The 27,463-nt window shown below is 43.0% G+C and overlaps 1 protein-coding gene across 1 annotated transcript in view; it reads right to left on the reverse strand.

Moving 5' to 3' along the window:
* The window catches only part of FAT4 (FAT atypical cadherin 4), a 128,188-nt gene extending 108,604 nt beyond the window's left edge, over positions 1-19,584 (reverse strand). Inside the window, exon 1 of the mRNA XM_027722395.2 lies at positions 14,281-19,584. Within this exon, the coding sequence (XP_027578196.1) occupies positions 14,281-19,584 (5,304 nt within the window). The remainder of the gene's footprint in view (positions 1-14,280) is intronic.
* Between the last annotated feature and the right edge of the window lie 7,879 nt (positions 19,585-27,463).

Below are 27,463 nucleotides of genomic sequence, written 5' to 3' on the forward strand. Positions count from 1 at the left end.
AAGGAACCAAGTCCTAGGAGATGTGATGCTCCAAACCTGTTGAAAGCTTTGATACTGATGTCCAATGCAGGCCATTTTCAGAAAATAAAGCCACTGTCACTGTAAAAATTAATACAAACCAGCATGGAGTAGAATTTACATTCCTCAAAAGACAGTAAATCCTCAAGATGAGAGACCACCAGACCACGACACCAGCATGTCATCATCCCACCAATATTTTAGAAAGCCAGGGGAGCCAAACAAAACCTATCAGCCTGTAACACAAACACTCCCTCAAAAGTATATGTTAGTCTCAGACTCAAAGTTGTAAATTTTTCTGACAAGCTAGTCACATGCTGTAAGAGACCTAATTCCATCATCTGTCAAGATAAAAGTAAATTTCAAATGCTTAGGTGTGCACAGGCTGGCACTTATGAAACCACCACTGGCTGAGTTTAATAACTTAGAGGGAGAAAGACTTTTAGGGGACTCATAAGATGTGAACACTGAGCTGGAAGCTACTGACAGGCATTGACTGTGTAAACCCAAAAGGACATATTTATAAAGTAGTTTTACAAAGGATGTATCTTTCAAAACATATAAATCAAAGTCATCACATTGAAGCTACCCTGGTGTAACTTTCCCATAAGCCTATACATAACATCTGTTAAATGGATTCAAGACTACCAGAACATTACATAAACTTTTGCAGTTGTAAAGCTGTGGTGAATCACACAGCTATATCCTACTATTCTTCTTCACATGACTGGGGAAAAGAAAAATAAAATACAGCAATTTACAAAGTGCTGTCAGCTAACATAAGGAAAACTCTTCCCCAAAAGAGCAGTTTCCTAAAAATAACCATTCTCAAGACCCCTGGTTTAAGAACAGATAAATGCAACCGATGTCACTGAACAGGAGCAAAAAACTGTGGTGTCCCACAATTCACAGTCTCTCCAAAACACTGGAGATTATGTAGGATTCATTCAAGAGATGCTTAATTACACGTTTCAGCCTGCTGCAATCATTGCTGATGGTAACCAGCAACATGGAACTACAAGTGGAATATGACAGACACTGCCAACTGTGTTGGACTGGGTGCCTTACCATCCCCTTGCTTATTGAACAAAGTTCTCATTCCTCAGATGACACCAGTGAAAAAAAAAATCACGCATTAGAGGGTACATCTCCAGTTTCATTACTTTTCCCAAAGCATTGAGAAACATCAAGCCAGAGCAACATCATCTGGCTTAGAATTGGTAAAAAACTTATCAACTCCCTGGTTTTCAATTCCAGTGGTACAAAACACAGAAATCAGTGTTGGTAAACTGTTCAATATAGGTGTTGCTTTACCTGCAACCAAAGCTTTTCTCTCTCAAAACCACCAAATTACTTGGAGCATACACAATTATATTAGGATCTTGACAGCTATCACATGGAGATTAATGTTTCTGGCTATATATAGGATATTGTGAAATATTTGCCTGTGTTTCTATTGTGCACAACAACAACAACTCCCACTGTCTCTCTTCTACATTCTTTTATAACCATTTTATAAGCTCAGTGGGGGGGACAGAAAAAGAATTTAGTTAATCATTAAGTTTTTCTTTCTAAAAGCAAGCCATGCTGACTGTCCCAATTAATCAATGTCTGTGGGAGTCACAAAGGAAATCTAATACACCATTTCTGCTTCAGAATCCTTCATTCTAAACACCAGACATCTGGTTTTTAAATGAAGAAATACACAAGCAGCCAGGTATGTGTTATAATCATATTAAAATCAATTAAGCAATTCTTTCTTTTCAGTATAACTTTCTTGAATGGAAATTAAGAAACTATGAAAAAATTGTCTTTCTTATAAGGAGGGGATTGCCACATAAACTTCTTTAAGCATTTATGAACCACTGAATTTCACACACACTATTTTATACCCTTCCATCTGTATGTGAACTTGGGACCACAGAAAGGTGGGCCTGTTACCACCAACCTGCTCTCAAGCATTCTAGAAGGATTTCCTGGTTGCTATTCCCCATATAAAGAGAAACCTGCATCTGCTATGGGATTCACTACCCAAATTTAGCTAAATCTCAAATACAGTAGCTTACTTTAAGCAAGGCACACGTAAACATCAAGTACCCTACCCTTGGCATAGATTGGATAAAGCAGCCAATTTTTGTCTTTTTAAAACTACACAACAGAAAGCCCTCTAAATTAATACTGGACTATACTTCCTTTTAAATATATGAGCAGTTAGCAATGCGTATGCTTACAAATTAATTTCTAGAGTTTGACTTCTTGACCAAGGCTCCTACAAAACTGCTGTCTATTAAGCTGCCCTGTAGCACACTTCACACTATAATTTATCTCTAGTTCTTTTCCTTGGAGTACTGTGCTAATGCCATTGTCCTCTATTCCTTTTTACAGAGCTACAGCCATGTAAAGAGCCTAATTATAGACTCCAGAACGTCTTGATTTCCTTATTTCCTTGGCAAAGGGCAAGCTTTTTGTTAGATGTTTAGTGTTTACTCTGTGTCACTTTCAATACAGATTTTAATTTACACAAATAGAAGGTCCTTCTTACGTACTCGGGGCCTCATTTTCTGCTTGGTTATACCAATGTAAATTAAGAGTAATTTAACTAAATAAAATATAGTTACAGTGATGGAAAATTAGCATAACTCAAAAAATCAGTCCACTGTTTAGTAATAATTTCTTTTATATAATCCAGATTCTCATGCTCGTTCATCCTTTATAGAGCCAAAGTTGTAATAACAATGTTATATTTTCACAGAAAAAAAAAAAAAGTAGTATTTTCCTGCTCACACAAAGAGCCTTTTTTTTTTTTTTTTCTTAAGGGGGAATGTAGCTGGGCTGCATTTATTTTTCTATTTGTGTAGTGGTAGCCACAATTAATAATCATAATATTATGGTGTATTTATAGAAGAGACTGTTTGCACATGTGAGACCTCATGGAATCAGAAAAGCACACTGATTTTTATAGCACTGAATCTCAGAATGAAACCCTCTCTCCCTCCATCAGTTTTGGGCAGCTTTACTGCTTAAAAAAAAAAAAATTGCATTTCTATGTCTGTTTTAAAAACATATACATATGGGATGATCAAGGAAGGACAAAGAGTATTTATTTAGAAAGCAATAGACCAAATAGCCCTGTTTTGGATGAAGCTTAGTTACACCATTAGGAGTACGGCTTTGCAACTAGATTTGTAATATCTTAGTTTCTATGAAAAACAACTGCAATATCTCAACCTAACGACTACAGATTGAAAAAGCTATTCAAAATGAAACTTATCTGCCCTAGCATGAAGCCTCAAGTACCATTTTTCTTTCATGTACGCCAGCAAGAACATCCTGTGGATTTCCAGCTGTCACGAGCAGGAGAACATTACTGACATCATTTACAAGACAAGAATCTTAAGGCCCTCTAATGAAACTGCCTCTTTAAGACTTTGCTTTAAATAGATGCAGGAAAAAAAGGTCTTGCTTCTACTCCCTTCTCCTCAGCCCTGCCCTGATGGATGGTGTTGCTCATGGGTGGAACAGATCTGACAGACTTGGAACCACGACTTTGTCTGGTGACAGCAATTTATTTCTGCAAGCAGCTTTAAAGTTCAGACATACCATTTTTAGATAGCAGTGACCAGTTAATTTCTAGAATAATAAATAACAAATGCTAAGAAGAACTGGACTTTGCTCAGATAGAGAGTCTGCGGGACTTGCTCTTCCCCTACACATTCCTTTCCTGCAGTGGCTGGGCTTCCTCCTCCAAGCAAACTGGAGGCAGACTTGGGCACTGCCTTCTTGAAGGACAAGATATTATTGGTACACATGTGTGTATACATACATATATCCACATGTGGTTTGTATATACAGGTATATAACTGATGTTTAGATGCACATACATCAAAAAGCATGGTAATAAATATAATAATTATAGTAATAAATGACCTGGGGACTAAGAAGACATGAAGGGGTCATGTAAGAGGAGAGCTACTACCAAGATTGGTTATGAGCAGAGGCAACCATGTGCTTTTAAGGCTTCTTGGTCCAATTTTTAGGAGCTACTCACAGCAATGGATTGGGATTTTTCTATCAGCAGATAAGAACTGAAGGTTGGACAGCATGACATAAATCCCTGAGGACACATTATTGTTCATTTGTTACAGAAACCTAAAAGGAGGGCTTAGCTTCAGCCTTTGGCGTCCTACCGAGACAGAGTACTGACTTTACACAAGTCCTTTCCTACGCTGTAAAATGTATCAAAATAAACATATTCATGCAGTTGTCTTCCTCCCCTCTCAGCCCTCTCTCGCACACAAGCTCAAAACAGTACTGTGGAGAAAAAAAAACACAATAAGAGACACCTTTATCAGCCTCAGCCATCTGTGTTCCTTTAGCCTGATCCAACAATTTTGGCAGGCATGTGTGCAGCTTGCTCCTACCCAACATCATCCTTCCCTGCAAAAAAAAGTCCCCTCCCTCTTCCTCCCCTTTCCACCAGCACGAGGGTCAGTCTGTTGATGACAGGGCTTGAAATAATAAGGTATTGGTGCATATGTTTAATTATGATCTCAACACAATCACTTAACCTTATTCTGAGTAACTCCAACCCCACTTGATAACTTGGCCCAAAAAATATACAGATGTCAAAAACCCTTACAACTCTCAGTGCTGACCATAAGAATTATCTGGAGTTAAGAAATTTATATATAAAAATAAAATAAAACAAGCTAATTCCTGAAAAGTTTGAAGCACAGCAGTTAAGAGAACTGTTAGTGAGAGAAAACAGTAGAAAGAAAATCAACACTGTCATAAATTAGTTTCTAGACAATCTGACATGACCCTACTGGGGTTAAAAATCTGGATTTTCATTAAATTTGTTCACTGAAATCATAAAGGTTCAAATTCTTTTCTCAAAGCAGACGGGCATAAAAACTTTATTAAGCAAATTTCAAAGGGAATAGAATCATGCTCAGAAAAAAAGTCATTTAAATATACACAGAAATGTCAGTCTTGAAAGAATAACAGTGCAATAAACTATTAAGTTTGCCTTCTGTTTCTAAACAGCCTTGTAATTGCAACACATCTTCAACATTTCAAGAAGCATGACATTTTGATAGACTAAAAAGATATGTTGTATTTAAAAGAATAAAGAATGAGAAATGGAGAAAACACCAAGAAACCTGAAGTGTAATATTATAGAAGAAAATCCCTATGGAAAATTCAAGTTTTAAACACATACAGTACAGATGTAAAACATAGCTCTGGCATCTTATTTATTCCTCTGAACTATTTAAGAAGAATTCTCTTAATTTATCAAAAATGATCCAAAAAGGAGTTGACATGAAAAGCCCTCAACTCAGTTCTCTCTCTAGCTCTCCAAGGAACAATTTATCTGCTAGTACACTACAGGGGAAATAGAATCACATATTTCCCCATACACAGTGCCTATGGCAAATCTACTCCTCCAGTTTGAAGTAGTGTCTCTTTTATTTTAATATACACAAGTGCCCTGTGATGTAAACTTGGGGTTTTTTGTCTCTCCAGCTGCTTCAGGATGCTACACATCAAATTCCTGTTTTGACAGCCAATTACCATTGTTTTGTGTAATTCAGCACTATCTAGTGTTGGATGCTTTTTAAATTAATTTGGTCCCAGTAGGATATACATTCTGTTCATAGCTTAAAAAGAGGACTACAGTTTGTGTAGGTGAAATGTCATATACATTCTTAGAACTAATACTCTTCTCCTGGATTACATTTCAAGAAATACTGCAGCTACCAAAACTGAAATGTTTGCTTTAAAACCCAAAGAGGACTAGATATAAAGCATTTGCCTAAAATCTGAAGTTAATGTTTTACTCATTCATATTTTAAACAAAAACATCTTTAAAAGGCTTCAGAAGCATTAAAAATTAATATATCTCCAAAGGTGTACTTAAGGAAAGAAAGTATTTTATAACCAAAATATAACACTCACTAGCAAAACTCATTGGGTGAAAAGCGGTCTTTTGTTCATTCTTTGCTTCACAGTAGGTGTTAAACTCGCATCAGCAGCAGTATCAGGCACAGTTATGCATCAGCCCAGAGAAGCTCCATATCTGACGCCTGGCAGAGAGCCCCTGGCAGGACTGCGGGCCCTGCTCCCAAAGACAGGACTTGCACAAGGGTGCTCCAGCACTGGTCCAGCTCTGCTCTCCAGGAGAGAACACAGGAATGAGTCATGACGCTGTGATGGAGGCCTCCAAAAGCGGTCGCTCTCATAACACAGCTCATAAATCTCCTCTTCGATCCCATCAGCGACAGACACAGTTATGCTGTGTAGTATTAAGATGCCCCATAAAAGATAGATCCAACTAAGGGCCTGGAAATGAGTCAAAAGTAACTTGTAAAACACAGAGTCTCCAGCTGGTCAGTTTTATCAGTGCTGTTCGTACAGACCTAAATAAGAACAACGACAGGAGAGCTGGAGCACCTCTCCTATGAAGACAGGCTGAGAGAGTTTGGGTTGTTCAGCCTGGAGAGGAGAAGGCTCTGGGGAGACCTTTGAGCATGTAAAGGGGCTACAACAGAGCTGGAAAGGGACTTTTTACAAGGACACAAAGTGATAGGAATCTTCATCACTGATCTGGTATCACAGGTACTACGGAAGAAACAAGTGGGTTCTTCTTACTTCCCTTCTGAATCTCCTAAAAACTAACACAAAGAGTCACACTGCTCTGCTTCCCTTGCCTTTTACACATTTCTTTGCTTGTAATGGCAAGTTGAGGCTTGCCTCCTGCTTGGGAGTGTTCCAGAGAGGTACCCAATGAGAACCAAAAACGGGATAGGCAGATCCTACAGAGAAAACCACAACATTGCTTGACCCAGTTTGGTCTCCTTCCAAGCACAACTGAGTGCCTGGAGAGAGAATTATTTTGACACGCGCCTGTACATGCATATTTAGAAGAGCATAGCCAGGCATGAGGCTGGAAAATGCGCATATATGAAATCAAGAGAACTACAATTTTGTGTTAAGGCTGATGATCCTTCCCATACTTGGCCCTATGGCACATCTCAAAGTGATTCCCATTCATTTCACTTAAAGATCTGTGAGAAAAAAAACCATCTTTGTGTTTCAGCTCTATTAGAGGATCCAAATCGACTTCCCAAGTCTCTTAGGAGTTATCTTCCCTCAACATGGCTACCAGAGGGAACCTAGATGTAGCCATGGGATGATGCCACCTCTAGGCCAGAGTGTAGAGGGGGGGAAGGTAATGCACTGCAAGAAGATGCTCTTCTCCAAAAGGAGCCCCTAAAGCTCCTTCCACCGGTCTGAGTCTAAGGGGCTGCTGAATGTTTTCAACATGAGCATGTCTTTCTGTCTGCAGGTCAGGATGGCAGCATTAAGTATAGTAGAACTCTTATCCACTTATTTAAGATCACTGTGTCAGTACAAGCAACAGCCTACTAACAGTCTGTATGTATGTGCAAGCACTGCAGAACATGAAATGCTAAGGCAAATGCTGGTTTTCATTACTTTTTGCATAGCTGTTGGCACATAAATTACCACTTCATAATAGGCTCTTTGAAATTCTTTTGCATTAACTAATGCCACTCTATGTATTTTTACAGTGTGATCATGGCTATCACTTTCCATCTGTTCTACTGTCCTTTTGGTGTGTTTTTGCTCTGAGGAAGTAAACAAAAATAGATCACTATAAAAACAAACCTGCCTGACAGTCTAGACTGAGGGTCTAATTAAAAAAAAGATTTATTAGAATAGAGAGAAACATCACAGTAAAACAAAGACACAGTTTCTATAACATATCTGGTATTATTCTTGGCAAAGCAAAGTCAGGCTATAAATTTACTGAAACAAATCAGTATGGTACTGATGTACCATTCTGATCTGGCATCACTTTTCCAGACTGCAGGAATGTGTTAGGAAAACTCTTTGTTTGACTTATATTTTAGTCACCATAAATTCCTTTTCTAATTAGAACCTGAGAGCATTAGGGCTTGTCTACACACAGGTTTTGCACAGACACAATTACAGGGGTAAGAAACCCAACTGAGTTAACAGTAATGCTACTCCCTAGTCTAGACACAATTAAAACAAACTGTACCAGTAGAACTATGTCATGCTGAGGGCTTGATATAAATTGAACAGGCACCTTGCTACTGGAGAGGTGGGAAGTGGCCCTTGGAGTAGAGAGTCAAAATCCAACCTCTGAAAAGACTCCGAAGAGACCATGGAAACATCTGGAGCCTCCTTCTGTCAGTCAAGAGGGTGCAAGCATCCTTTGATGAGATGCAGTCTCAGAGTTCAAGATATGCATAGGAAACAGGAAAAGACAATAGCAAAGACTTCAGATGCCACCAACCACACAGTCTTGCCCCAGTAAAGCTACTGGTGAGAACTGGAGACACCAAAAGGGTGAGCAGGCTTTGGGGACCAACTTCTGGAGCTCTTCTAAATGAACAGCCACAGATTGCTTCACCTAACACTAATCCATAGAAAGAAACCTGCACTCCAACAGCTCTGGGAGTATCATTTTACATGGAAAAGGACTCACTTATTAACATCGACAGAACCCAAGAATCATTTAGAGATTTGTACGAAGAATTTAACACTTATCAAAAATAAGCACATGAAAATTTTGCGCTGCTTTTTTGGCTATTATTTCTCGTGTTTGCATTAGAGACACATGAAAAATAATATTTTCCGTAATAAAGAATGTTGTTTTTAAAAGTCTAGTAATTTTTAACATAAAAATTACGAAGTGACCTCACACACCAAAATGCCCAGAGGTTGCTAAAATAGCAAAGAAATGAGAAATTCTAGATATTAAGAACATGTAGCAAGGCAGAATCATTAAAGAAATTAGAGAGGATGAAAAAAGAGAACGACTTTGAACCGAAACACACAAATTAGTTTTGAATAATTTTCCACATAAGGCACATTCGTCTCCCCCTCTAGTTCAAGGAAAGCTTAGAGATCCTCTTTCAGATCGTGCAAGTGACAGCAGTAACTTAAATAATAAATCAGCTGTAGGAAGAAAAAACACTGGCTTTGGAACTGGGACAAGGCAGCAGATTTTCATTGTTTACTCCAACGTTTCATAAGCAGTTTCCTTTGTCAAGTAACAATTGATGTGCCGTGTATCGTTTAAGAATAAACCCATTTATAAATAGTATGAATAGAAGGAGTACCCCATTGTTCTTCTTTGTCCTGGTAAATGATAAGACTTCTCTGAAGTGGGTTTCAAATTCCCTTTACTAAATTTAAAGCCTTCCGTTAGCCAGCTTGGTAAGAAAAGTAGCACCTTCAGCGTTTCGCCCCCACCAGTGCACACTTTTTTCCTCTCTCAAACGGATGTTGAGTCTAACACCGCATCCCTGAAGACATACCCAGCCCAAGCATCACAAGGGATGCATCGTGCTTCTATGGCTCAGGTTGTCTTTCCTGCAATGTTTTCTGTCATTCCTGCTTAGCAGCATATTCCCCTTCGTAGTCTGGGTTTCTGGAGCTCTGCACTAGAAACCTGCAATGGAGGAGACAGGTTTGAGCACCTCCATCTCACTCCCAGGTCCAGTGAGGACCTGCAGGGTGCAGAAGGGAGACAAAGCTAGCTCAGCCACAGGATGTAGGCTGGGCTGAGACAAAAAGCTCCACATCAACTATTTACACCATGCAATCGTGGCTTTATAGCCATGGCTGCAGTTCACACTGAGTCAAGGCAAAATGTCCTATGATTTTCTTTGCAGGAGGACAAGGCCATTCATTCTGCCTGTCTTCATTAATTCCCATTTATTAAGCCAGCAGTAAGCATTGTCTAAAATCCCCACATCTTGCCTGAATGAATAATGAACTCTTCCCCAGTGTGGAAGTCCAAGCTTCCCAATAGTGTGAGTCACAAAGCACTTACAAGATGCAGCTACGAACACACAAGTGCAAAAGAAAACTCAGTGTCTCATGTTTCCCTGTCTGAGAATGAAGACAATTTCCCCTCTTTTGAGAGGATATTAACATTTACAGGTAAAAAGTAAGGATCACTGATCTGCCTCTCCAAGTATTTCCATTTTCAAATCAATACCAACACTAAATCTTTCATTTAAAGTTTATATACTTTATTCATTTAAACCCTTCTCCCTTCCTTGGAAAGTATGAACCTACTAAAGTATATGAAAGATGTTTAACTGAACAAGTAGTTCACCTCCCAAACTCCTACCCTCTCACTTGGCATACATATGTCACTATATATGATAGAGATGATAGATAGATAGATAGATAGACAGACAGACAGACAGACAGATAGATAGATAGATAGACAGACACATATAGGGAACATTGGTTCCTAGCAAATCCATGGCTTTCAAGGAAGCCATCCACTGAAGGGTTAAACATGCAAACTAGAGATCCTGTCTAATTCCATTTAATCCCTGGTAACACAGCACAGAAGATGAGGTATTGTCCCTGGGTTCCTATTATTGCTGCTAGACACAAAACAGGGTACAACATACGACCACCCAAAATATCCCACAGCATAGGATCATTTTTAAGGGAGGCAGGCCCGAGTAAAGTCGTGTGGTGGACAAGTGATGCCAATATGCATTAGTCATTCTATATTAAATATAAAATCATGGTGGTGAAACCCTCAGCCCTGCCTGAAGAGGATAAAAAAGAATTTCTGTTAGAGAGACAAGAAAAAGGAGTTAAGCAACTGCTGAGGGCTTTTTCCCTAGCAAAAATACTTAAAAAAGTATAAAATGGCAAGCAGAAGGTATCCCTTCAGGACACCTACATTATTTTTTTTAATCTGAGATCAACAGTGCAACACCTAATGATTAACAGAAGAGGGGGAAAAGCTAAGACTGATCACAAAACACATTCACAAAATGTCAAATCCTCTGGTTTGTCACTGTAGATTACACAGAAATTGAATGAAAGTCCAAAATAAAATTTAAAAAAGCTTTCAAATTGAATAATTATTTCCAAAATTATACCATTTAGATGTAAAATACACTGGAAGAAGCACTTGGGTTTTCTTTACAAATCTCAAATATTTGGTACTTGAAAACAGCTTTACCTTACTAGTTGCACTTTTGTGACACACCCCTGCACACACACTTTTCTCTCTGTATAGTAATAACAAGCACACAAACATACACAAGATGAAAGCTACTGCTAAAATAAATAAGCAGTACACAAATTGTAAATAAACGTCTTCATTTCTAAACTTTTTTTGCTGTTGCTTCACTGAAAACTGTCCAGTTTCAAGGCATGTCAGCTGCTTTGGGCTCAGCAAGGGATTCTCAAAGTCCTGCCATAGCAAAGCTATGCCCCTGGACCCTCAGTTCGGAAAGCACTTACATATGATCCTGAGAGGTGTGCAATCAGTGGGTCTATAGTCTGATCCTACAGGGCAAACCCCAGGGAAGGATGAGAAATACTGGAAACAGACTTTCTTTTTCAGCTAGAGCACTAAGTGGATCTTTTCAATGTATCTGATATTATTAAAAAAAAAAAATTTAGTGTCAGAATTTAGGGAAAAAAATATTCACACCATTTCCCAAGGACAAGGATTGATTCAGTTCTGGAGAAAGTGGTTTCATGCAAGCCTGCTCCTATTTTATGCTGCCTGATGGCAAGACAAAGCCTAGCCACTGTTTCAAAGCTGTAAATATCTTTATTTCACACCAGGTATCTGTCACCCAAACCCATTCCTCAAGTCTACATTAGTCAAAAGGCCTATTAACTTTCTAACTACTGCTGCTCTTCACCAATCTCAGACAGCAGGTTTAACACTGGGTGGCTCTCTGTGCTCAATGGTTCACTCACACGCCGTGGCACAATTAAGATGATTTCTGGCATCGGGGCAGAAAGCGTGGCGGGCAGGGAAGGACAATCATGTAAGTGAAAGAAAATACACAATACTCATGCTTGTATGCCAAAAAAGTAAAAAGACAAAAAAAAAGAAAAATCTAAACCAAAACCAACAAACAAAACCAAAACTTATATTAAAGTCATCTGGCACAGAGCTGTCAGGTATAGTGGTACTAGACCTATAAGACTTTGTCTGCACATCTGGACTGATGCTTTACAACTTAATTCTCATGAGGGAATATAAAAATCAGCCAGTCTTCATCTTGCCATGTATACATTAAAAAAAGTTGAAGCCACTATGGACAAAAGAACACTTCAGTTTTGTAGCTGTAGACATTCTACAGGTTCATGCACATTCATTGTCCCTCATCAGTGTTCTGGTTATACCACTGGACAAACCATCACCTTAAAAACCAGGGCTGCAATAAAACACTAAACCTTCTGAATTACACATTTGCTGTGTGGATACCTTGGCATGAGTGAGCTTTAAAGTGGGTTGTTTGCTTTTGGCTATTTTTTCATGAAAAAAGGTTGACAGCATCATGTACATCAGACTAAACCCCCAAAACACTGCCATCCACGAGAAACACGGAAAAAAAGGCTGTGTTGCTTATTCAGCATCCACTGACAGTCGGCTTGCACAAAGAATGTGGTAGTTCATGTTCACATGTTGGACAGCAAAAGCCATTCCAGAGAAATCCAATCAGTCAAGAGAAAGACTGCATATGGTTATGTTTTTTAAAGTTGATAGTTGATTATAATTTATAATACAATTCTAAAGAAGCACAGTAAGCTAATTACATTTGGGAGAAGACACAATTTAGAAGTTATAAAGATACAACCAGTAATAAGAAATCCTAGCTCCCAATTATGGCCCTCAATGCTCTTTACAGAATATAACATTTGTTTTTGATTTCAGAAGTGGTTTGTATTCAACAATGTAAAATTTGTTTAAAGTTTCAATGGTTGTTCTCTTCCCTGCTCAGCAAATACTTGTATTAAATGCTTTTACAACATGCAAGATTATTGCAACCATAGGGTTGGGACTCCTTTGAGTCCTTCCCAATCAATAAAGTCTTTGCTCAGACTCAAAGTTGAAGGATTATGATCCAAATACCCACTGACAAATGCCTGACCCTCAAAACAACTGTCTGTCAAGACAAAATATGACATAATAATAAGAAAAAAATTATAAAGGTCAAATCTTTGCTAGCATGGGTACGAAGCCTGTATAACAGGAATCTTCTGATAAAAATAGAATGAATTATTTAAACCAGCAGCACTCTGAGAACAGCTGATTTTTCAATACACTACTGCTCTTCAAAATGTGATAACCAACAGCACACAGCACACACACTAGGCTTGAGCTCTCTCACACGTGCTAAGAAATCTTTGAGTTTGAACAGTGCTAAAACTCCCTGCCGGATGATTACTTGGTAGAGCATCAGTCACTGCCAGTATAGCAGAGAGGTTACATACCTACACAGATCACACTCAAACTGCAGTAAAAACAACAAAAAAGCAGCTATGAAGAGGAAGAGCTACACAAGGAAGAATTAGAAATATCACTTCTGCTAAAAAATCAAACAGAAGAAAAACCACAAATCACCACATTATCCTTGGTGGCTGAAAACTAAAGCATAATTCCCCCAAGTATAGCGGGGGGTAATGCCTGGGACCCGTAGGGCTATGCAGTATTGAGGCAGCATGTTCAGCTGCCAAGGGAAATGGCTCAACCACTACATGCTACCAGCATCCTCTGCTGGTTGACCCACTCAGCAGTGCCAGCCCCAAATTTCCAGGAATGGCAAGTTAAATGGCTCATGGTGAAGCATAGAAAGCAGCTCCAGGAGACGGTGCAACTCAAAACAAACACAAGACTCTCTTTCACGCCAGGCTTCTCAGAATTCCCAAAGACAGCAGGAAGGGTGTAAACGATCAGCTCTGCGACTCAGAAGACAGAGTAAATAAAACGTTTGTACCTCACACATGACACCTGTTTTCCACCCTTTGCTTTTCAAGCTAGTCAGGTAGAGAACATTTAAAGACCCTTCAGTCAAGGCAAATGGCTTTGTGATAAGGAAAGCTGCCAAGTAAAACGTTATGCTTTTACCACCTGTCACATACAGAAACAGAAACAAGACCATTTTCACACTCATCAGTGAGTTAGGTAGAAAAGCAACCTAAATTGGAAGTGTGTGAGGAAAGCTATCATCTCAGGGTCTTAGCCAGGCAGGGATTGCAAGAACTTCCATGACTGGAGACACTAGACAAGCTGTTCAGAGATCAGTTATCTACCAGCCAGTTCTCATGGCCAATACCGACATGATGACTGCAGCGAAAGAAGTTCAATCATAATTCTGGAATTACACAGGAGTGGAAAGACAGGGAAAAAATTACTGAATAAGCCTTTACCTCTGCTCGTTGCGTGCGGGGCAAAACCGACGACTTTTCAATGGCGTAAACATCCACCAAGTACAGACGCGCTCCTTGCTCCCTGTCCAAAATGGCAGCGGTCTGGATGACCCCAGTATGGCGCCCGATGGTGAAGAGGCGCCCAAGACTCTTATCTTCGCATCGAACGGAGACGATGTAATATTCCACCTGAGCTTCGGAGCCCCGCGGACTCGCCGCTTCGATAGATATCACGTTTGTCCCAATGGGCTCACCTTCTTTTAAGATGGTTATGTATTTTGGCTGAGTGAAAACAGGCCCGTCAACCCCCTGCAGAATTATAGTCATTTCAGTGGTGGATTTTCTCCTTTCAGGGCCAAGATCCGTGGCAGAAACTATGAGATTGTATATGAGCTGAGAAGGCACCAAAGCTGACGCTACTCTTAAATCTCCGCTGTAGCGATCCACAATGAAAGTCTCAGTATCTCCATTAACTATTTCATATTCCACTTCTCCATTGGCACCCTCGTCAGGATCCGCAGCAATAATTGTCGTTAGGATGGAGCCGATCACAACCGAGGGGTCGGCTGCAAGGGCATTTTGTGATACGAACACGGGAACATTGTCATTTTGATCTGTCACCAAAATGGTCACGTTCTTCAGAGCGAATCGCCTGGTCTCCACAGGAACGGCCTGATCACTGGCTTTGACTGTTAACTCAAAGAGATTAGCAAACTCCCGATCTATTTCAGCGTTGGTAAATATTGTCCCTTTCACTTCATCTATGCGGAAGTGATTACCCCTTGGCATCTGCTGAATGATTGCATAGGTCAGTTGCCCATTAATATCCGCATCCGGATCATGGGCAGTCACAGAAATGACAGAGCTACCAACAGGAACATTCTCAACAATCGATTTAAAGATGTCTCCTGGAGGAAAATTAGGAGGATTATCATTGAAATCTCTAACATGTATTACCACAGACATAGTAGATGACCGCGGTGGCCTTCCTTGGTCTTTCGCTGTTATATTTAGTTTATACAGAGATTGAGTCTCAAAGTCCAGTTTCTTTGCAAGAAAAATACTACCGGTGTTGGGACTGATGCTAAAGGTCCCGTGGTTGTTTGTCCCCGTAATACTATAGTGCAGGTCAGCATTGTCACCTGAATCAGAATCAGTGGCAGTGACAGATGACACAAGTTCACCAACCCTCATATTTTCCAAGACATCCACTAACAAGGTTGATTTAGGGAAGGAAGGACTGTTGTCATTTTCATCCAATACATCAATGCTCAACATGCAAGTTGAACTCAGGGAAACCTCTCCAGAGTCTACTGCTTGGATGACAAGGGAATATGACGCAGTAGCCTCATGATCTAGTTTGCCTACTAAGGTCACTTGGCCTGTGCTACTATCTATTGCAAACTGATTTTCTTCATTTCCCTTGATTACAGAGTAGTGAATCAATCCATTAACCCCTTCATCAACATCTGAGGCAGAAACTCTCAGCACCTGTGTCAGATTTGCTGCCAATTCTGATATAGTAGCTTGGTAGAGATCTTTCAAAAATTTAGGGGCATTATCATTGATGTCTTTCATGTAGATCTGTACAGTTGCCTGATCCTTTAGAGGCTTTGGCAACCCCTGATCTGTGGCTATTACTGTAAGACTAAATACTGCAGCTCCCCTCTGTCTCATAAGAGCTTCTCTGTCAAACTGATGAGTGCTTCTAATTTCCCCAGTTACTGTGTTCAGCTCAAAATCTGGCTGCAAATGCTCAAAGGAATACCTGACCTCACCATTTGGCCCGAAGTCTTTATCTACAGCATTTATTTTACCTACATATGATCCACCTCTCTGCTCCTCTTCAAAATAAAACACATAGTTAGTACTGTTGAACAGGGGCCTGTTATCATTTACATCCTCCAGAATCACAGTAACATTCACAGTAGCATTGAGTGGTTCTACTGCTCTATCAGAGGCAACAACCAGTAAAATATATCTTTCCTGAAGTTCACGGTCCAGTTCACTTTTTATATACAGCTGACCATCTGGGAATATGCCAAAGGCATCCCCAGCATTTCCTTCAATTATACTGTAAGCTATTTCACCGTTCACTCCCGAGTCTTTGTCGGAAGCCTGTACCTTAAAGAACCTGGAATTCACAGGCTCTGACTCCAAAATGGTAATTTCATAGGAAAGCTGGTCAAACACAGGTGGGTTATCATTTACATCATGGACAGAGACAGTCAGGATAAAGTTAGAGGACAGCTGCGGCACCCCCATATCCGAGGCCAGGATTTCAACCTGGTAAGACCCAGCATTTATGTCAAGTGGCCCTGTTAAGCTTATGGCACCAGTTTGTTCATTGATTGAAAACAAGCCCTTCGGGTTTTGCTTAAGGCTGTAAAGGACCACGCCGTTAACACCTTCATCAGGATCAAGAGCTTTGGCCTGGAATATGGTATGCCCAGCTTTCCAGTTTTCAACCACATTTACACTTTCCACAGCATGAATGAAGTGTGGGGAATTGTCATTTAAATCTTTGACAGTTATATTGACCACAGCATCGCCAGTTATCGCCCCACCACTAGCAACCACCTTCAGCTGGTAAAATGCTTGCTCCTCCCTGTCAATAATACTGGCTGTGGTGATCTGCCCCGTTGCTCTGTTGATGGCAAACATGCCCCTTTGGTCACCTGTCGTAATAAGGTAACTGATGTTGGTGTTGAGGTCCATGGTGGAAGCAAAAACAGTACCTACGTGGTAACCCAGGGCAACATTTTCAAAGACAACAAAACTGTACATGCCCTGGCTGAAAACAGGTGGGTTGTCCTGGGTGTCCAAGACAGTGATGGTGACAATGGCTTGGTTCTGCGACTGAAGATGGCCACCGTCAGTGGCCACGATCTGCAGCTGGTAAGCAGTTTTTTCCTCCCTGTCGAGGGCTATTTTTGTTGTGATGACCCCTGTCTGGCCATGGACCTGAAACCTGGAGCTATCTCCAGCTGAGATACTGTAGCTGACTGTCCCATTGGGTCCCAGATCAGGATCTGTGGCAGACACCGTGGTCACGTATGTTCCAGCTGGTTCGTTCTCTTGGATATGGGCAAAATATTGAACAGGGTAAAACACAGGGCTATTGTCATTCACATCCAGGACAGTCACATTAACTCGGGCTATTGAAGAAAGGGGAGGAGTGCCTAAATCAGTGGCCAAGACCTGTAGAGAGAAGTAAGACTGCTCCTCCCGGTCCAGCTGCGAGATGGTGCTGAGCTTGCCAGAAACAGGATCCAAGCGAAAAATCTGGCGAGGGGTCACAGAGGAGGGGCCAACTGCTACCAGTGCTGGTTCAGCTTCCTGCAGGGAGAAGCGGACAGTGCCATTGTCCCCCAGGTCCCCATCAGCAGCACTCAGGACAAGGAGCTCAGTTCCTGATGGGGAGTTTTCAGCCAGGGACACCTGGTAGCCCTCGGGTTGACTGAAGCGAGGTTTGTTGTCATTGACATCCAGGATGGTCACCACGAGCTGTGCATAGGAGAACTTGGGCTGCACGCCCTGGTCACGGGCACTGATGTTAAGCACCACCTGAGAAGCAGTCTCCCGGTCCAGCCTGCTGGAGATGGATGTGCCTGCAGCATGTCCGGCACTGCTGCCCTCGGGGCCAGCTGTGGTGACCAGCCCGCTGTGCTCACTGATGCGAAACCAGCCGAGCTCATTGCCCGAGACGATGCTGTATTTGAGGTTGGCATTGAGGCCCGAGTCACGGTCCGTGGCACTCAGGCCCCGCACGTAACTGCCCAGGGGCACCTCCTCACTGATGTTCACCCTGTAGACTGACTGCCCAAAGACAGGTGGGTGGTCATTAATGTCATTCACAAAGATCACCAGGCTGGCTACTGAGGAGCGGCTCACGGGAGCAGCCACGGCGCCATCAGGAGAAAAGCCAGAAGTGGGAGACCCTGGAGGTGGCGGTGGGGCCCCATAGTTATCCGCCACTGCCACGGTAAGGTTATAGGCTGGGATGCGTTCCCGGTCCAATGCAGCCGCTACCTTTATAAGGCTGAGGTTGGGTACCTTACTGCTGTGCACCTCAAAGTGCCGCTGCTCATTTCCCGCCAGGATCGACACTGAGATGTTCCCGTTGGCTGCAGGGGAGTCAGCATCGCTCACCGTCAGCAGGGCCACCACAGTGCCAGGGGCCGCATTCTCATCCACGGAGGCAAACCGGGACGTGGCCGGGAAGTAGCGGAACTTCACCCTGGGCTCGTTGTCATTGACATCGAGCAGGCGGATGAGGGCCTCGGCCCGGCCGCTCAGCGCCGGCACCCCTCGGTCCATGGCCTGGACGGTCAGTGAGTACTCCTGTCGCACCTCATAGTCCAAGCGCTCACGGATGCGGATCACTCCGCTCTCAGGGTCCACCTCAAACGGGAGGCTGCCAGCCCCATCTCCACCACCACTGCCACTGCCATCACCTCCTTCCAGGCGGTAGCGAATGTCAGCATTGGTGCCTTCATCAGCATCAGCTGCAGTGACCTGGAGAACACTGGCCCCAACAGGTGCATCCTCAGGCACTCGTGCCTGGTAAAGCGTCTGGCTGAAGATGGGAGGGTTGTCATTGATGTCCTGGACAGTGACATTGACCTGCAGGTACCCTCGCCGACGGGGCTCCCCCTTGTCCTCCACCTGCACCAACAGCTGGTAGGTGGGGGTGGCCTCCCGGTCCAGCCCTCCACGGGAAACCAGGTGCAAGAAAGCTCCTTCACCGCTGGGGTTGAGGGTGATGTTGAGGCGGAAGCGGCCCTCCTCATTGCCGGCCACAATCCTATACGAGCCGTGGTCTACACCATTGGTGCCACTGTCGGCATCTGTGGCTGTGTCCAGGATAAGCTGGCGCCCGCTGCCCGTGTCCTCCTTGAAAGTCACCACGATGGACGGGTCGGGGAAGACGGGCGCGTTGTCATTGAGGTCGAGCACCAGGACGCGCACCTCGCTGGGGTAGGTGGGCTGGCTGGAGAGCACCACCAGGTCCACCACGTCGCTGGCCAGGCTCTCGCGGTCGATGGTGGCGCGGGTGTGCAGGGCGCCCGAGGTGGCGTTGATGGCGAACAGGTCGTGGTGCTCGCTCAGGCGGTAGGTGAAGCCGGGCCGGGTGGCGATGGTGCCCACCCAGGTGCCCGGCGGCTGCTCCTCCAGCACCTGGAACACCTGGCGCGGCTCGGCGGCGGCGGCGGCGCTCCCCAGCGGCGGCAGCAGCGGCAGCAGCAGCGACAGCAGCAGCGGCGGCGGAGCCCCGCGGGCGGCGGCGGCGGGGCGGCCCATGGCGACCCGGGGGCGCAGCGCCCCGAGCCGGGGGCCCGGCGCCGCCGCTGCTCCCGCCGCTCCCGCTCCCCTCCCTGCCGCCTCTCTGCTCACCCGCGGACGCTCCGCTCCGGGTGCGGACGGCAGCGGACCCGCCGCGCTCACGGGACGCTCCGGCTCTGCCTCTGCCGCCGCCGCTCCTCCCGCCGCCGCTCCGGGGCTGGGGGGCGGCCGGGGGCTCCGCGCCGCATCGCCGCTCAGCAGCCGCCGCCGCTACCGCCGGGGGCCCCGCGCCCCGCCGCTGCCCCGCGCTGGCCGCCGCCCCGCTGGCATTCCCGGGCGCTCGGCGGCGGAGCGGGTCCCGAACGCGCGGCCGACCGGACCCAACTTTGCCCGGCGCTCATGGATCCCGGCCCTCTTGACGCCCGGGGCCGGCTCCCCCCACGGGCGCCCATTGGCCGCCGCGCCGCCAGCGACCCTCCCACCGCCCGCCCCCCGCACCTGAGGGGCCGCCCCGGCGGGGACCGGGACGGCCGGGCGGGAGGGGAGGGAACTGGGTGTCCGCCCGGCCGCGCCGGGATGGAGGCGCGGGTCCCCTCCCGAAGCGCTCCCGCCTGGAGCGAGGAGGGACCGGGGACCCCCGGGCGGGATGCCCCGCGCACCGAGGGATGTGGCGGCGGCGGGCACGGCGCCGCCTCTCACTTTTACAGCAGTTGGTGAAGGACCTCCGTGGCCCCGTTATCCCGGGGAGATGCTCTGCCGCGCCGCTCCTCCCGCGGGCCCGGAGCGCCCTCTGCTGTCGTGCCGCGCGCGGCAGCGGTGACACACCGCAGGAATGCGCGAGTGTCCCCAAGAAACTCTGTCCTCGACCGACCGAAAGTCCCCAGCGTCCCCCTTCCCAAAAAGGCAGTGCGTGTAAATAACAAGGAAAGCCCCTAATCCCATCTCCCCGCGGTGCCGCTGGAAGTTTTGATTTGGCATGTGTTGACCTTTGAATACAAGCAGGGGTGTAAACACAAACCTGCAGACGGCAATTAAGCTGACAATGTAAATCCTGCGTGGCCACGTAGCAAATCAGCAAATGTAGAGTTTATTTATCCTTGTGAGAGAGTTAATGAACCTGGCAGTGGATTTTTCAGCGTGGAAAAACCGGAGAAGTGAGAAAAGAGGGAGGAGAGGATAGAGGAGTGTGTGAGGATAAGGTGTCAAAGGCAGTTAGTTCTCCCTTAGTCTCCTGGATATGATGAAAAAAGGGATATCAAATAAACATTAGCAGCAGTCTTGACTGGAAGCAGTTAGTAAGGAAGAAGCAGTGGTTCCTGTCCCCGGATGGTATTGCCATCTAACACAAAGAGATACTTCGGGACAACAGCTCCTGAAAATCCCTGTTTCCTTTAGAGATGGAGCCTCACATCCACGACCAGCCCCCTCCCCTGTGGATGCCGCGGCCAGCTGTGAGGGCCGGTGAGGCTGGGGAGCCTTGTGCTGCCCTCCCTCCATGGGACCCTGTGCCAGTGCTGTTGTCACGGGGAATCTTTCCTTTGGGTCGCAGTATTTAGTTTTGCACTTTTCAGTGTCTGCTACCGACCCCGAGAAGGACTTTTGACCTCAAAGTGCTCTGCTTTTCCAAACTGCACTAGTTCAGTAGGAGATAGCAAGTTATCTACAAAAAAAAAGTGCTAACACCTTCCGCGCTCTTGGAAGGAGCTGGACAGTAAATCGATGCGACAACTAAGAACCGATCGTCAGTCCTGTCTGCCTGCCTGGATCCATAACGCTGTTAAGGTCTGCACCAGTTCTTTGATATTTAACTCCACCTACAGGCGGGCATCGACCCTTGCCTGCAGCGAGCAATTCGCTGCGTCTTCTCGAGAGCATAGAAAGGTGACTTCTCTACTTGTATTACAAAATTGCCCCTAGTTTATAGAGTCAGCAAAAAACAACAGTAATACTAAATTCAGAAAGAAATAAGATTAAGGGTTGGAGGGGGAGGATTACCAACATAAGTTAACATCAACCCTCACTAGAATAGATCTTCAAGCATTTCAGCACATCTTAATCACTGGAGTTTTTTCCTCTCTACATGGGATTTTTCACATCTGCTAAATTTGATCTCGAAATCAAAAATACAGCACTGAGAACCATTCTGACACCCCCTGAAAGGACTTTGATCCTTTCCCTAATGAATAGGTCAGAATGAATCATTAACCAAGTATTTTATGTGTGGAACAGGCACAGTCTTGTTCTGACATTGTTCAAACTTTTCTGTGCCCACAGTTTGTGCTTCCCTCTGGGTTCTTCTCTCAAATCTCAAAATTAGAAATGCTGCTACACAAGTACGCAAATTCAAATACATGAAAGCACAACATCAACCTTTTCACTGCTGTACATTTCAGGTAAGCAAAATGGCTAAAATTCTGAAAATACCCCAGGAGAACATCTAGACAATAGGTTTCAAAGCACCAGGTTTATGCTGCTCTAGCCACTCGTAAATAATGCCTGTCAATATTAGATACCAGAATTATGATGTGTGCCCCTTGCATTATAATACCAGAAAATGATACATTGCAAAATTTTGCAACCCACATGAGAATGAATCAAACAATATCTGGGTTTTTTTGTTTACAGGCCATGTAATTTAATATTTGGAATTATATCTATGATATGATGACTAAATATTGACAAGTTGTTTCAGAAACAGAATTTTCTTAAGCCTTTTGTAGCCATAAATGTAAAGCAGACCTTGGTGTATTTCAAGATATGAGCCACCCACAAAAGAAAACCCCCACTCCTTAAATTCCTGAAGTGTTTCCATATATCAAAAATTGCATTTCATAGGGTTCAGAAAGTAGAGGGGTTTTAAATTAAAATGTTTACAAAAAGTTACAAAAAACTTACAGACAACTTCCAGTTACCAAAACAATTTCAGGAAAATTTTTTTTATATAACTTTCTCAATGCAGCTGTATTATATTTTTAATGTGAGCTATTTTAAATGTAGCCAAACTTAGAAGATGCTTTAAAAAAAACTGTACTTTTTTTTTCTAAAAAAAAAAAAGTTGTTTTAATGGCTAAGAAAAAGCCCATTGAAATTGAAGCAGCTACGGTAGATTTTAAGCAACAGAAACCTGCATATGCTGTCATTGGTACTGTCAGCAAGATGTATTTTAAATGAGTTAATGGAACAGTGCAATACCTCCCTCAGGATCCAGCCTCTTCTCTGTCGCTGCTCCGATTTTGCCTCATGAAAGATGAACAATTTGTTTATCTGAAGATTAGGATGTGACTGTCACAAACATTGGCTTATTTCTACATATCAGTGGTAAAAAAACAGTCTAGGACAGAAGAAAACAAAACCAAAACCCCAAAAGACAAGTGTTTGCCAGCCATAGGGTCATCCCCAGTGGCTCCCAAGTCCAAGTCTTGCCAAGCACCTCAGATGAGACCAGTGCTGCTGCAGTGAGAACTCCCATCCTACCTTGTGGAAGAGTAGTTATGAGGAATTTAGTGGTGTTGGAAGCAGGAAAGAAATCATTCATCACCCCCAGCAGATTTTGTCCCTGTTATTCAGGCTGAAACAAAACAAACTTACTGGAACAGGTTGCCCAGAGAAGCTGTAGATACCCCAACCCTGGAAGTGTTCAAGGCCAGGTTGGATAGGGCTTTGAGCAGGCTGGTCTAGAGGAAGCTGGCCCTGGAAGAGAGGTCTTAAAATTCAGGGGAACTCCCAAAATTCTTCCCTGAAGCCAAATGGAAACATTACATGTAGATCTGTTTCCTCTTTGCAGATCTTACAGCCTGTGAGTAAATCATGACAGAGAGACCTCCTGAGCCAACTTCTAGTTCACATTGCATTATCCTAAGTTAGGAATAGCTCTGCTCATTTCAGTGTTGGTACATCAACATAAGTATGGCTTGAGTTTTAACTCCTTTTAGATTAACACAAATAAACTCAGACAGAGTTAGCTGGGCTAAGAAGCGCTGCGCCACTCATAACTTGTGAGAATGAAAATAAAGTGAAGAAAAGGTCATTTTGCACTTTTTGTCTTGCCTCCAGCTCTGTTGATAACACAGCCCAACACTTCATCAGGCTTTCACCTCCAGATACAGGGAAAGCAATCTAATCCCAACACTGTCCAGCTCACACTCCACTGCAAAGTCTTAATAATGACCTCAGTGTCCAGTGTCAACAGATCAACACATCTGGCTGTGATGTTTGATGTGTTTCCAATGCTGTTTTGCCTAAAGTGGGCAATGATACTGCTGAAATGTTGTACTGGAAGGCACAGAAAGTAGAGAAGTGAGTGGAGGGCTAATGAATGAAATGAAAAGCATTATGGGGGAATAAAAAGTTTTTAAGCAAGTTTTTTACCCTTGGTTAGCTAAATGAAAATTTAATGTGTACCTGTTATTTCACACAGCCCTCAGAGGTCTCAGGCTTACAATTGGATATCACAACAGGCAGAGAATTTTATTCTGCAGCCAGAATAGGAACTGGTTATGAATTCGTCAGATCTGGCAGGTAGGTTTCTGTGTTTTGTATTTGATGAGCTGAAGGTGAGAGCACAGAAGCTCTGTTTGATGCACAGCACTCCTGAGCAATGCGAGACTTGGCACTGGGCATTTTCATTATTTCTTGCAGGCAGTTGGAATTCTGCCCATGGCCCTAGGAAGATATTCCTGTACCCCTACCTGCAGTAATCCGTTTGCTTCTCATCATCACTGGATTGGGGAATGCTGTAGTCAGGAAATTAGGCAGGTGTCTTAAAAACAATCTCAGTGTGTCCCAGAGATATACCAACAGGTCCCCTCTCAGTGTGAGCTATGCTCCTTGTTCCCATATACACAACTTAATGATGTATTAAAATGCATTTTGGTCTGATTTCAGCTTCCCAGTAAGAAAAGACAACCAATAGTGCAGCTTGTCTGAGGACACAACTATTCATTTTTCTGTTTTCGTATGGTGTGTGCTGTATCTCAGTCAAGCAACATTCCAAATTACTCTGAATAACTGACTTTGCATCTTGCTACACTACATACTTTGCTGTCAGCTGGTGATTTTATCAGACTTAACTTTATTTCCTTCTAGACCACTGATAGAGATCTGGAATGCTATGTAACCAAGACTATGCAGATCCTGGCAGAGCCACTAAAAACACCGTAAGAGAATGAGGATAATTCACTAACTCATTTTTTGAGGTCTATCAGTCCACTTGTGTCAGTGTATTGAACACAGACTGCTTTCTGAGTGGAGATATTTTATCAGCATTCAAACAGGATTAAGTTAAATGCTGTAAAGAATCCTTGTATCACTACTCCCAAAAACCAATCTCAAAATCAATTTTTATTAGTTAAATAAACCCCTATTTTTAAATACATTACAAACCAGCTTGGCAGTCATTGCTTTCATTCTGTGCTTGCACACCAGAGCAGCCTTCTGTGACTGTACAATAGACAGCAGATTAACCAGATTGTCCTCTCCAGCCTGTGTAGTAGTGATAATATTTGACTGTCTTTTATATTTCATTGATGTTGCTCAGGCACATGGTGTGATTCTTGGGGCTGTCCCGGTCAGGGCCAGGGGTAGAACTATGATTATCCTCGTGGGTCACTTCCAATTCATGATATTCTGTGATTCTAGAATTCTAAGAATCAAATTCCTTGACAATTGTGAACATCCTCAAAGTAGCCCAAGCGATCAGGCTTCAGATCTGTTTATCACAGACACATTTTGGAATCTACTTTTTCCTAGAAGTGTTATTTCAGGCCCTACCTAGACTAGCACAGTAATCAGAAATTCCAGGTCGTACAATAAAATTGTGGATTTCCCATGATAAAATTTGATCACAATGGGGGGTTTTATAATCATGTTCTGTTAAATATACAGTTGCAAAGGACAAGAATTTCCCACCTTATCTTACCAGGTTGTCATTCAGTTTCTTGATTTTCTACAATATTTTCCTAGCTTTTCATCTGAAAATGAATTTGTTTTATTCCTCTGGCTCATCTGAGACATTTCTTTCTTGAGAGAGTGCAGCATCTGCTTGATGAATGAGTAAATCTAATCTTTTTTGGTTCTCTTACTGGACTTTTTCTCATTTGGTTCCTTTTACTAATTACATTCAAAGTTTTAACACCACTTTGTATTTCAGTTAGGGACAGATAGAGTGGAAAACACGTTTGCTCCATCTTTTTCTCCCTTGATGTTACATGAATGAAATATTTCCATAATATTTTTCTCAAGATACAGTTTAGCAGTCACTGAGGCAGAATAATGTTGATTTAAATCAATAGGTATTGAACCCTTCCTTTTCATTATTATTCTGCATAAAAACGGGAGTCTGACTAGAGACAGTCAAGTGACAGGTGAGTTAAAAATCTGCTTTTCACTGGTTGCAGAAGTTATGGTCAGGTATTTCTCCCTCCCCTTGCTGTATTCATGCACTTGGCTCCTACCAAGGCTGCAAGGGATAAAAAAAACTAAACATGGCATGTCATTTGAGTTTGACTTGTTCTGACACTAAATAATTTAGACTGGGATAGTCATAATGTGTTCCTGAGAATCACATCAACCCAGATGGGGAGAGCAGCAGAATCAGACCTTGTGTGCCTGATTCAGTTCTCAGTTGCCTTCCCAGTCACACTAATGACAGCTGAATTGGACTTTTGATATTTATCACTTAATAGACTTGCTGTGCTTAGAAAAAGAACATTAAAGTGTTTTTCCAGCCATGTTTTATAGCCTAGAAATATACTGGTCTGAACTTAGTAGTTTTGTTTTTCAACACCTGTCTGCAACAGCATGTTTTCTTTTTCCTTTAACAGCTAGAGCACTCAGCAGTGCTCTTAACTGTATATTGTGACTGTGGCTTTTTTTTTTTTTTAAATTAAGGTGATTTTTTTAGTAGCTCATGGCCTGGCTGTTTGTGAAACCCTGTTGAAGTCAGCAGCTGCCACATAAAAATGGTTTTAAAGGTTTTAAAAAGGTTTTAAAAAAACATCCGCTACAATTCAAGTGTAAAATTCAGAGTTATTTCACTCAAAGTAAGATTCCCAGCAAACGAACAGATGAATCCCATCACTTCTGAACAGAAAAAGAAAGAAAAAAGCTCCCATAAAAAAAAATCCACCTCACAAAAACCTCTAAACAAGTACAAATCCTGCAGTTCCAACACAAAACTACTGATCTCTGGCACTTAAGGACAACTTAACTGGCTAGTTAAGAAAGAAAGAAAAGGAATCTCAAAGCAATTACTATTGCTTCTTTTTTGTTCAATTCTTTCTTTTAAGTGCTCTTATTTCTTTGTCACAAGATTTAAAAGCCTAAATTGCAACAAAAGGCTTGCATCATTCTCTTTTCTATTTTCACAGAAAAACTTCCACGAATCGAGTTAGAAATTCATAAAATAACTGGGAAATACTGTAATTTATGGAATGTATACATATTGTTAAGGCTTGGAAAGCCAGGAATGGAGAGAATGAATTTTAAAAAAAAGAAAAGGAAGGAAGAAAAGAAGGAAGGAAGGAAAGGAAGAAAAGGAAGGAAAGGAAGAAAAGGAAGGAAAGGAAGGAAGAAAGAAAGAAAAAGAAAGAAAGAAAAAGAAAGAAAGAAAAAGAAAGAAAGAAAAAGAAAGAAAGAAAGAGGAAGGAAGGAAAGGAAGGAAGGAAAGGAAGGAAGGAAAGGAAGGAAGGAAAGGAAGGAAAGGAAGGAAGGAAGGAAGGAAGGAAGGCAGGAAGGCAAGGAAGGCAAGGAAGGCAAGAAAGGAAAGAAAGGAAAGAAAGGAAAGAAAGGAAAGAAAGAAAAAAGCTTTATTTGTATTTTGGTCATAGAATGCCGCTTAGTCATAAAAAAAGCCCCTCAAAAAACCCTAGCAGTGCTTTCAGCTATTTTAGACTGACAA

The sequence above is a fragment of the Pipra filicauda genome, unplaced genomic scaffold (assembly GCF_003945595.2).
Source record: "Pipra filicauda isolate LSUMZ 115617 unplaced genomic scaffold, ASM394559v2 scaffold136_size1984543_pilon, whole genome shotgun sequence".
Taxonomy (NCBI): domain Eukaryota; kingdom Metazoa; phylum Chordata; class Aves; order Passeriformes; family Pipridae; genus Pipra; species Pipra filicauda.